Source organism: Verticillium alfalfae, genomic scaffold, assembly GCF_000150825.1.
Source record: "Verticillium alfalfae VaMs.102 supercont1.1 genomic scaffold, whole genome shotgun sequence".
NCBI lineage: Eukaryota > Fungi > Ascomycota > Sordariomycetes > Glomerellales > Plectosphaerellaceae > Verticillium > Verticillium alfalfae.
The window spans coordinates 2,276,150-2,286,434 of record NW_003315038.1 but is presented as its reverse complement, the minus strand read 5'-3'; the positions used below and the strand labels follow the sequence as shown (position 1 = coordinate 2,286,434).

Below are 10,285 nucleotides of genomic sequence, written 5' to 3'. Positions count from 1 at the left end.
AATGGATTACAAGCAGCCTCAAGCAGGCGGCTCGGTTCCGGCGCAGTCGGCACCCGGTAAACAACGAGTGCCAGAAAAGTTGCCGGCGCGCGCAGAGGCTGTTGTCAAGCAGGAAGCTTACCACGACGCGCATCAGTACGCTGCAGCCATACAGCCTGACGCCAATCACAATGTCACGGCGCCCGAGATGACAGCTGCGCAGGACTACACACATCTCATGCCAGCTACGCACAACCGAGTACCGTCCGTGGGTGGAAACCTAACGGATCCTTCTGACCACACAACGCCGATGGAGAGTGGCATGTCCTCAGGGCCATCTGTGCAGAACACGCCCAACACGCATCTGACAGAGATCACACCATCACCCCGGTCAGACGGCATACCGGATATCAGGAACAGCTCCTCGCCATACGCTGGTTCCAGCGCTCACCACGCTCGTATGCATGCGACCAATGTCATCGCTCTTTTGACCAGGTCCACAAGTTAAAGTAAGCCTGTCCATCACAGCCCAGCTGATCGGGCTCCGCAACTAACGATTACAGCCACCACAAGAGGTACCATGACCGGCCGCACAAGTGCGAGCACAAGGGATGCGACAAGCAATTCGGAACCAAGACACACCTGGATCGTCACATCAACGACAAGCATACCAAATTACACAAGTTCCACTGCCTTGACCCGACTTGCTTGTACTCCAAAGTGGGAGGCAAGGGTTTCCCGAGGAAAGATAACTGGCGGCGACACATGATCAACAAGCACTCAATCAACCCGACGGAGGACCCTGAGCCTCATTTCGTCGATGAGACCATGACCGGGACTTGATTTGGATAGATGCGCTCCATTGCGTGTGGGGCCGTGTATAACGAGAGTGGCGCTCATTCTCATCCAGTGCGATGGGCCCCATCAACAGAGCGGGCGAGCGGGTACAATTGCAAAGAACGCAGTTGCAGCGAATTAAGCACAACTGGCTAGTCTGTTTTTTTTTCCGTCTACGACATACTTGTTTGTCTTTGTCTTTGTCGATGTCGTCTTCTTTTACTACTACTTGTTCCTCTGTTCTGTTCTGTTGGCAGCAGTTAGGCGTTGGGAGGCAACGGGAAATCACGATTGGCAAAACCAGCAGCAGCAGCACCGTGTAGGCGCAAAGGGCATAGGGTGAAGACAAGCCCATCGTGCTTATCACCAGCGATTTTTACAATTTTCATTCCCTAAAAAACACAGGCCAGCCCCGCCTCGACGGTCGGGGGTCATCATTCCCTTCGTTTAGATGGGTGGGGGGGTATCAACTCAAATCCTTGATCAATTTCCGTACCAATTTCTGCTGCTCATCCACCGTGAGGCTGCCTTCATCTGTCTGCTGCACGGCCCTGCCGACGGCTATGATCGTCTTGACGCTCTCGCTGTTCACCCACAGGCGGCCGTTCCTGCCGACGGCCGTCTCAAAAGCGGCGCCGAGGCTGCCGAGCTCGTCGAGCACGACGACCTTGCCCTCCTCGGCGCTGCGGGGCATCAGCAGGCGGCGGGCCATGCCGAGGGAGATGTTGAAGAGCATGCCGCCCGTCAGGGGCCCGAGGCCGTCGGCCTTGCCGGTGGAGGGGTTGACGCACTCGAGCTCGGCGTCCATGTGCTTCTCGGCGCTGGCGACGCGGGCGTAGACGAGGGCGCCCGAGGGCAGCTGGGGGCGGTTCTTCTTGGAGGCGAGCTCGAAGGAGAACTGGGGAAGCAGAACGGTGGCGGAGTAGTCGGCGAGGTGGACGAGGAAGGCCTCCTGGGCCGAGCGCTGGACGGTGCCGATGACGAGGTCACCAACGGAGGGGACGTACTGGAAAAAAGACAGAGAACGTGTGTCAGCTTGAAAGTTCACGGACGGGCCCAACTGGAGGGGGGAAAAGATGGCATACCCTTCCGCGCGACTGCTCAACCCAGATAGAGTTCTTCTTGGCGTCTATGGCGAGGTTGCCGGCGATAGTGGGCTTGATATCGCGGGGAGGGACATGTCGCAGACCGGGGCCGAGTCGCAGGGGAAGCTTCGGGTGGGAGGGAACCAGAGAGGGATCGATGTCGTCCCCGGGAAGGACGAAGGGGCCTACTGCCGCCATATCAAGTTGTGTTTGTCGAGTGCTCCGGCTGTAGGGTATGCGTCGGTTGCTGTCTAGCGGCTTGATCATGCGACAATGGCAATGGCAGAGCCTTGGACGAAGACTTGATCGAAGCTTTGCGACCGAGAGAAAGTCAGTGGGGCGTTCTGTTGACTGATAAGGATGCAGCCGCCGCTTATCGAACTCGTCTTGTGCCCGCTGCAACTGCAGCAGGGGGGGGGGGCGCTTTGTGGAGAGAAGGCCACAGACGGCGCGGGCTGCTGCCAGCTGGGGCAACAATTTTTCCAAAATTTTGGTCGAGTGCTCCCCCACCACCACGACGACCGACCTGGGTGCCTTTTGAGATCCATCCAGATCGCGAACCAACCAAGACAACCTTCCCACGTACCAACACGATCTCTCGGACGCCATATACCCTTTTCTCCCTTCTTCTTCTTCTTCTTCTTCTCACAGACAAGTCACATACTAGTCCAGATGTCTGAAAACGCGGGCTCGCAGTCCGGCCCCGCGCCGAGCGACCGCGTCGTCATTGGCCTTGCCTTTGGCAACTCCAACAGCTCCATCGCCTACACTGTTGACGACAAGGCCGAGGTCATTGCGAACGAGGACGGAGGTGAGTTCTCATTGTGCAGTCCGGTGCGCCCTGCAGTCAAGCTGATCTTGAATCACAGACCGTCAGATCCCCTCGATCCTGTCCTACGTCGATGGCGATGAGTACTACGGCCAGCAGGCCAAGGCCTTCCTCGTCCGCAACCCCAAGAACTCGATCGGCTACTTCAAGGAGTTTGTCGGCCAGGAGTACGTTCTGTCCTCACCCCTGCGTATTTCCAACGAGACTCACCGTGTTGCGACAGCTTCGCCTCCATCGACCCCACCCACAACCACGCCTCTGCCCACCCCCAGGAGGCCGACGGTGTGATCACCTTCACCGTCAACGACAAGGACGCCGAGACTCCCTCCACCATCTCCGTGTCCGAGGTCAGCACCCGCTTCCTCCGCCGCCTCGTGGGTTCCGCCTCCGACTACATCGGCAAGAAGGTCACCTCGGCCGTCCTCACCGTCCCCACCAACTACTCAGACAAGCAGAAGGCTGCCCTGATAAAGGCCGCCACCGACGCCGGTCTCGAGGTCCTTCAGCTCATCGCCGAACCTGTCGCCGCCGCCCTCGCCTACGACGCGAGGCCCGAGGCCGAGGTCAGCGACAAGATTGTCGTCGTCGCCGACCTTGGCGGCACCCGCTCTGACGTGGCCGTCCTCGCCTCGCGCGGCGGCATGTACACCATCCTCGCCACGGCGCACGACTACGAGTTTGCCGGCTGCCACCTCGACGACGTCCTGATCGAGCACTTCTCCAAGGAGTTCATCAAGAAGCACCAGAAGGACCCCCGCACCAACCCCAAGAGCCTGGCCAAGCTCAAGTTCGAGGCCGAGGCCACCAAGAAGGCGCTGTCCATCGGCACCAACGCCAGCTTCAGCGTCGAGAGCCTCATTGACGGCTTTGACTTTGCCTCGACCGTCAACAGGCTGCGCTACGAAATGTCGGCCCGCAAGGTCTTCGAGGGCATCAACCGCCTCATCGAGGGCGTCATCAAGAAGGCCGGCCTCGACGTGCTCGACATTGACGAGGTCGTCCTGTCCGGCGGCACCTCGCACACGCCGCGCATTGCCAACAACCTCGTCGGCCTCTTCCCCGAGTCGACCAAGATTGTCGCCCCCGCCACGAGCGCCACGGCCATCAACTCCTCGGAGCTTCAGGCCCGCGGCGCCGCCCTCCAGGCCTCGCTCATCCAGGAGTACGAGTCGGACGACATTGACCAGTCCACCCACCCCGCCGTCACCACCGTCAAGCACATTGCCAACGCCATTGGCGTCGTCACGCGCGTCGCCGACGAGGACGTCTTCACCCCCATCGTCCCCGCCGAGACGGCCGTCCCGGCCCGCCGCACCGTCCACGTCCCCGTGCCCAAGGCCGGCGGCGACGTCCTCATCCGCGTCGTCGAGGGCGGCACCCACATCAAGGTCACCAAGCCCGAGCCCAAGGAGAAGAAGGCCGACGACTCGGACGACGATTCGGACGATGACTCGGACGAGGAGGAGGAGGAGGAGCACCGCGAGAAGGTCTGGAAGATCGGCAGCACCGTTGCCGAGGCCGCCATCCGCGGCGTCAAGGCGGGCGGCAAGGTCGAGGTCACCATCAACGTCAGCGCCGATCTCGGCGTCACCGTCACGGCGAGAGAGGTCGGTGGCAAGGGTGGCATTCGCGGCCAGGTCAAGGCGCCGTGAAGCGACTTTTTGTTTGGCAACAGGAAGAGCGAGAGAGGAATGCGATGAGAAAAGCGAGAGTATGCCGACGTTAGATGCAGCATGAACGATGCTGGATCGGGAGGTGACAGGAGCCAGGAAATATCGATAGAGTACATGCGCGCGTGGGATAGAGCAAAAATGATGAATGTCGACATGTGGCATGAGCCGATGATGCCGTCGTTCTATTGTAGCTGGCGACCTTTTCTATTTCGATAGACATGAAGATACGGCATGTGTTTTGATTCATCGCTCTGCTATTCGTGTCTTTGTCTGCATCGAAAACTGTAAACCCCCGCACAGGTCCCTCCTCGACGCTCAGTTATTCAGAGTAGTTTACCTGTCTCACAAGCCCGCAAATCGAACCGTGTGAAAAGTTCACGAGATCATCTGTTGTCACTCGGCAGGCTCCATGCAACCATGTCATCCCTCACCTCAACCTCCTCAAACTCTCTCGCCCGTCGGAACACGTCGCCCCTTCCGCCACCCCGCCCGCCACTACTTCCACTTCCCATTGTCGGTGCCAAGCTCGTCAAGCTCTCGCTCCGGCTCCGCCCATTGTCATGCCTCAGCAGATCGTCACGACTACTCGCCGCGCTGTCATCATGCCGGTGTCGCGATTCGTCCCGACTCTGGCTACCACTACTCGGATAACTGCTGAACCCGAAACCGCTGCCATTGTTATGCCTGCCCGTCACAGTACTCACGCTCTTGTCACTAGCATTGCTACCCTTGTGTCTATGTCTTTGCGGCGAGAAGGCATGCATGAGGGAACTGCCGTGATGCTGCGTGGGCTGGTGTTGTTGACGTCGCATCCGTCGGTAGTCGCCCGGCCGAAGGGTGTCGCCGGCCTGGCCACTACTGCTCCCTTCACCGTCATCGCTCGTCTCAGCACCGCCGTCAAGACCAGCGCCAGCGCCGGTACCACGGCTACGACTGCTCACATAGCCGCTGCTGCTGAGGCTGAACTGGCTCGTCTGCGATGGATTTCGTTGCGGCACTAGCGAGCTTTTGGGCTTAACATGCGCCGACGAGTCGGCCCAACCGTTGCCACCAGCGAAGATGTCCTCGATGCACTGATCGGCGGGAAGCTCGCCCGGCTGGCGGGTCCAGGAGGCGGCGAGAGCTTTACGGTACATGTCTTGCACCTCGGCCTGCTCGCGCGACTTGGCGATGGATGGCAGCTCTGTCTATCTTTAGCACGTGCCATATGCTGCGAGAGTCACCTGTCATTGACGGTGTCGGAAAAGACTTACGGCCTGCGTCATCTTGTTCGACCTGGTCACCTGACATGATGCCCGCGATGCCACCAAACACAGGGGCTGTCTTGAGAGGCGGGGCAACATAGTTCCTATCTCCGTCGACTTGGACCATGAGGATACCAATCTTGATGGTGCTGTTGATCTTGCTATCCTGCATCAAGTAGCGCCGAGCAATGCCCTCTTCGACGTCGGCATCCTCAGCTGCTGGAGTGCCACTCGAAGATGCAGGCCGGGATGATGTTGAAGACGCGCCAGTACCGCCGCCAATGCTGGTGCTGGTGCTACGTTTTCTGAAGTGAGCCTTCTCTAGGCTCGTCCGCTCCCTGCCGTTTCGGACTGGGTTTGCAGCAGTAGCACTCGTACGGGGTAGCGCCTCGCTCTCTTCGACATATTCGCTCAAGTTGAGCCTGACGGTGCCCAGCAAGATCTTCTCATCACGACCGCCGTTGAGGCCACTGGATGACAATTCCTGAAGGATCTCGAGCTCGAGAGGGCATTCGTTCAAATTGTTGTTTTTGTCTAGGCCGATGCGGATATGACCAACAACCTTGGCATAGTTGAACTCGACCTTGTGGTTTGCGATGGGGCACTTTTGAGTGCGGCCGCGGTGCTCAGCATGAATCGAGTGTAAGAGATGCCATTTTACTACAGAGCCACCAGAGACTAATGGGACATTGTTGAGATCGTAAATCTAAGGCATGTCAGGGAACCGGCTGGTGGGTGGGGCCATGAGGATGGGAGAGAAACTCACCTTGAGATGTAGTTCGAACTTGGGCTACAAGAGGTGGAAGCATTATCATCAGCTGTGCTCCGTGTGGATTGGTGTGACGCGCGCGCAACAAGAGGCGCATTCGCGGCCAGTCAGGCTACACATGGAACAGGCCGTCACGTATAGAGGGGCCACTCTTACCTTGCGCCCTTTGCTTACTGTTGGCAGAAAGTTCAAGTTAGCCACGGTTTTGAGAGGCCGCATGGTGTCGATGAGAGGCCGGAGCCTCGCAGCTTGCGGGCTACCAATCTAGTCCAGAGTCGCGCAGGTTGGGGTGGTGGGCTGGTTGGTGGGTTGAGGGCATCGCCAGACTCTGGTGAGCAGTGAAAATGAAGGAGGGGGACAGTGACGGGATAAGGGATAGCAAAGATGAGAGACAATGTGGCTTGGCTTACTGAGGGAAGTCATGTCTCGTGTGTCGCCGACAACATGGGCAGCAGCTTCACGCAGGGTGGGAATGCTGGGTAATCAGCAGCCCTTTACCCACAGACCAGTCAGTTTTTCGCCGAAGATTCGGTCTGTCGGTCGCCGTAGGCAAGACAAGGTCCCGGGGTAATGGTGTTGACAGACAGACAACTGAAGCGAGGCAGCTGAACATGGATGGATCCGAATCTAGGCTGAAGGCGAAAACTGCCGCAGGGACGACACGATAGGACAGGCGTGCGCCAATGCACGTCGTTGAATGGTAATGCGAGCAGGGGTCGTAGTCGGATGCACACAAGGTGCCGTAGCCCGTTCTAGCCTTGGCGACCGAAGATGAAGGAGGGTAAATGGCCGCTCGAGGGTCGATAGGGCAGAACTCGGAGGAGGGGAGTCGTTGTGTTTGAAGAGGTACTTCTGGAGATAGCTGCAGCGCAGGCGGGGGGCCAGAAAAGTGGTGTGATGCGGCTATAGAGGCACCGCCGGAAAGAGAAACCGAAGGGAATAAGGAAGGGTGTGAGATTTAGGTGCCCTGGTTGTTGGGCCTCGAGACGAAACGGTTTCGGAGGATGACGCGGTCAGTGCTGGTGCAGTGGTTGACGAATGCGAAGTGGAATTGATGAGTGCTGATGCTGACGATGGCCCAGCTTTGACTACCTACCTGGTACCCAAGGTCATCCTTAGAACAGGAACAGGAGCAGGGAGATTGAAGCACCCTATCTCTCCTTCCCTTCCTCTACCTGGGTGCTTTCTGGAGGGGAGGGGTGGGCGAGGAGCTCCTCCTTCCCTTGAGCAACGCCTCCCCGCATGGGGGCAGCTGCGAGAGCAACCCAATTGCATGTGCATCAGAAGCAACTCCGGCCCTGGTCGGGCTTTCTTGCCCGTTGTAGTGGAGAAGCCCGCAAGCATGAGATGATCGCTGACTGACAGGGCACTTCTTCCCCCTGTGTCGCCGTTCCTTCGGAGGGGGGGGGGGGCATTGACGCCAACCTGAGCAGAGCATAGGTGCTGTGAGCAGCGCATAAGGTGCTGCTGTGTGCACCTGAGTGGGGTGATAAATCGAGTCGAGATAAGATAAGAGCTTCTACGACCCTGGGCCTTCCATCCAAAATTCCGCCAACCGATTTGCATCACAAGTCACGCCAGCGACCGCGACAGCGACACCACGGGAAAGATACCAAGCGCCAAACGCTCCGTCCTCTGGCAGACCATGCGCTGCCATGCCACCGAATGCGCCCTCCAAAAAGTAGCCGGCCCCGCGTCGGCCGCCGCCAAACGTAAAGAGGCGCCTTCCAGCAACGATGCCTCGAAGAAAGGCAGCCCGGCGCCTGGCGCGGCTCGCTGGCCCGTCAAGCGCCTCAAGATGAGCGAAGACCGAAAGATCGTGACGCAGGAACCAGGCTATGCTCTGAAAGACGGAGAACTCAACCTCCAGACCTTTCTCAAGGCACGCGAATTCGAGATCAAGGCTCTCGAAGAGAGCATGCGACACACCAAGGGAGCCGCGACGAAACGAGCCTTTCAAACAGGTGCCCCGCGGCATGCGCAGACGCACGGCGAGCCATAATGTCAAGAGGGTTCCCAAGAGGCTTCGCAACAGGGCCATGAAAGAGATGCGCGACGACAACACACCGACTGTGACCTCGCGACGGCGCAAACCGACCACGACGCGGGCTAGAATCAGATCGGAGACGGCGAGAAAGCTGGGCATATTGGCCGAGAAGAGGCGCAAACGGAAGCTCAAGGCCGCGAAAGAGAAGGCTCCCACCGACGGCGGTTCTATGAATGATGCCCCGAGCATCCAGACGAAAATCACAACGCGTCCGGCTCGACCCAAGATCAGGCGGAACGTCCTCAACGATCCACCACGACCAAAGTCCAAGTTTCGTAAACGTCAACTGCAAAAGACCTGGCTGCCGACCCATCTTTGGCATGCTAAAAGAGCTAGAATGACGGAGCCCGCGAAGCCTCTATGGAGGTTTGCGATTCCCCTGACACCCAACGAAAAGATATACCGCGCAACGCACCGGGGCCAGGGTGAGAGAGGCGCCGTGGCCTGGGATATGAGTTACATGAGTACCATTGGTCTTTACGGTAACGAGAACGGGGTCTGTCAAGTTCTCCGCAAGCTTGGAGTCATGCAGGAAAGCTGCTGGAGCGAGAGGGGCCAGAGGTGGCGGGCTGGTACCAGGCATTGGAACGGCATGCTCAGCAGGGACACGAGGCTTGGACGGCGGCTCATATGCCCGGCTACTATTCAATGGAATCCACAAGATGCCGAGCAACAGCAGACTCCAGGAAACGAAGACTCGGACCCCAAGAAGAGGCAACGACAGCTATTCATCAGGGTTCACCCCTCGTCGTTCCTGGAGCTGTTCAATGAGCTTCTTCGGCTGGTCAAGATGCAGACGCCACAGCTCTTCATCGAAGACTTGCGATTCGAGATTGGCAGCATCGAAATCACTGGTCCGGCATCGACGGAAGTCCTTTTGGGGGTTCTTCAACCCTATTTCACCGATCTGGCCAAGAAGGAGCCGCATGCCAACATTTTCGGCGGCTTGACCAGCGCTGCAACACCATCAGCTTTGCCTCCCAATTCTTCCCTGGCATTTTCTACCCTGGACCCACGCTTGAGGTATCCGCCGCGAAAACTCGCTCCCCCAGATCTCAGCGACGAGGGCCAGTCGCGGCTCATGAGCCTTTTGTCGAGTTGGCCAGCTGACGAGGGCCTCCAACCCTACTCGATCTTCGACCGCGATCAACGTTTCTCGGCTTCAAGGCTACCGAGGCAAAAGTCCGTGAACAAGCGAAAAGGAGCTCGCATCCCCGGGACCGACCTTGACCCCAGTCCCTCGGATCCTCCCATTCCCATCCTGCTTCACGCATCCCGGTCAGCGCGCGGCGCAGAGGCTCAAGGAACGTGGACTGTCCTCGCACCTTTCAAATGCATCCAGGCCCATCTGGTACAGCCTCGTGCACTTCCCGCTGGCGTCAGCGGGCAATCAAAAGTTTTGCCGGGGTTGAACGAGGAAGGACAAGCCCCCTTTGAACGCGGTTTGCCCTAATTTCCCCGTGGACTTCGTTGCAACAGATGCCGGCCCCGAGGGGAAGATGGAAGAACCCGCGCGAAGAAGGAGGGCCTGGAAACGCCGCCCCAAAGAGCAAGAGAACGGCCTGGAAAACGCTCGACCTCCGTGCTGGACGCAAGGGCGAGCTCGGCGCCTGGCTGGCCTTGCGATTTTTGAGCACATCCTGCGACTCGACACCTTCCAAGGAAGAGTCGCCTCCACCCCTCCGTCAATGGCATGGACGTGGATGATCCTGCAGCGGAGAAGAAAGAAGCACCCGAGGAAGAGGTCAAGCTGGCGGCGTCGTCGCATCCGCTCTAGGCAACTGCACCACGTCTCCAAATCGTCATTGGCGACGATGCTATC

The 10,285-nt window shown here is 58.7% G+C and overlaps 5 protein-coding genes across 5 annotated transcripts; 3 read left to right on the top strand and 2 right to left on the bottom strand.

The window, feature by feature from the left end:
• Position 1: 1 nt before the first annotated feature.
• On the top strand, positions 2–822 carry VDBG_00701 (conserved hypothetical protein; the record flags this gene model as incomplete). Its single annotated transcript, XM_003008973.1, has 3 exons — positions 2–437; positions 543–575; positions 701–822. The coding sequence occupies 3 exons, from the start codon at positions 2–4 to the stop codon at positions 820–822; spliced, it is 591 nt and encodes a 196-aa protein (XP_003009019.1).
• Positions 823–1,282: 460 nt separating this feature from the next.
• Positions 1,283–2,099, bottom strand: VDBG_00700 (exosome complex exonuclease RRP40; the record flags this gene model as incomplete). The annotated part of the gene is made up of 2 exons (XM_003008972.1): positions 1,283–1,822; positions 1,902–2,099. 2 exons carry the CDS (start codon positions 2,097–2,099, stop codon positions 1,283–1,285), a joined length of 738 nt encoding a protein of 245 aa, XP_003009018.1.
• Positions 2,100–2,573: 474 nt separating this feature from the next.
• Positions 2,574–4,382, top strand: VDBG_00699 (chaperone protein dnaK; the record flags this gene model as incomplete). The annotated part of the gene is made up of 3 exons (XM_003008971.1): positions 2,574–2,712; positions 2,771–2,897; positions 2,954–4,382. 3 exons carry the CDS (start codon positions 2,574–2,576, stop codon positions 4,380–4,382), a joined length of 1,695 nt encoding a protein of 564 aa, XP_003009017.1.
• Positions 4,383–4,786: 404 nt separating this feature from the next.
• VDBG_00698 (conserved hypothetical protein) lies at positions 4,787–6,635 on the bottom strand (the record flags this gene model as incomplete). Its single annotated transcript, XM_003008970.1, has 4 exons — positions 4,787–5,586; positions 5,657–6,353; positions 6,414–6,437; positions 6,573–6,635. The coding sequence occupies 4 exons, from the start codon at positions 6,633–6,635 to the stop codon at positions 4,787–4,789; spliced, it is 1,584 nt and encodes a 527-aa protein (XP_003009016.1).
• A 1,426-nt stretch (positions 6,636–8,061) lies between these two features.
• On the top strand, positions 8,062–9,916 carry VDBG_00697 (ribonucleases P/MRP protein subunit; the record flags this gene model as incomplete). The annotated part of the gene is made up of 2 exons (XM_003008969.1): positions 8,062–8,235; positions 8,381–9,916. The coding sequence occupies 2 exons, from the start codon at positions 8,062–8,064 to the stop codon at positions 9,914–9,916; spliced, it is 1,710 nt and encodes a 569-aa protein (XP_003009015.1).
• Between the last annotated feature and the right edge of the window lie 369 nt (positions 9,917–10,285).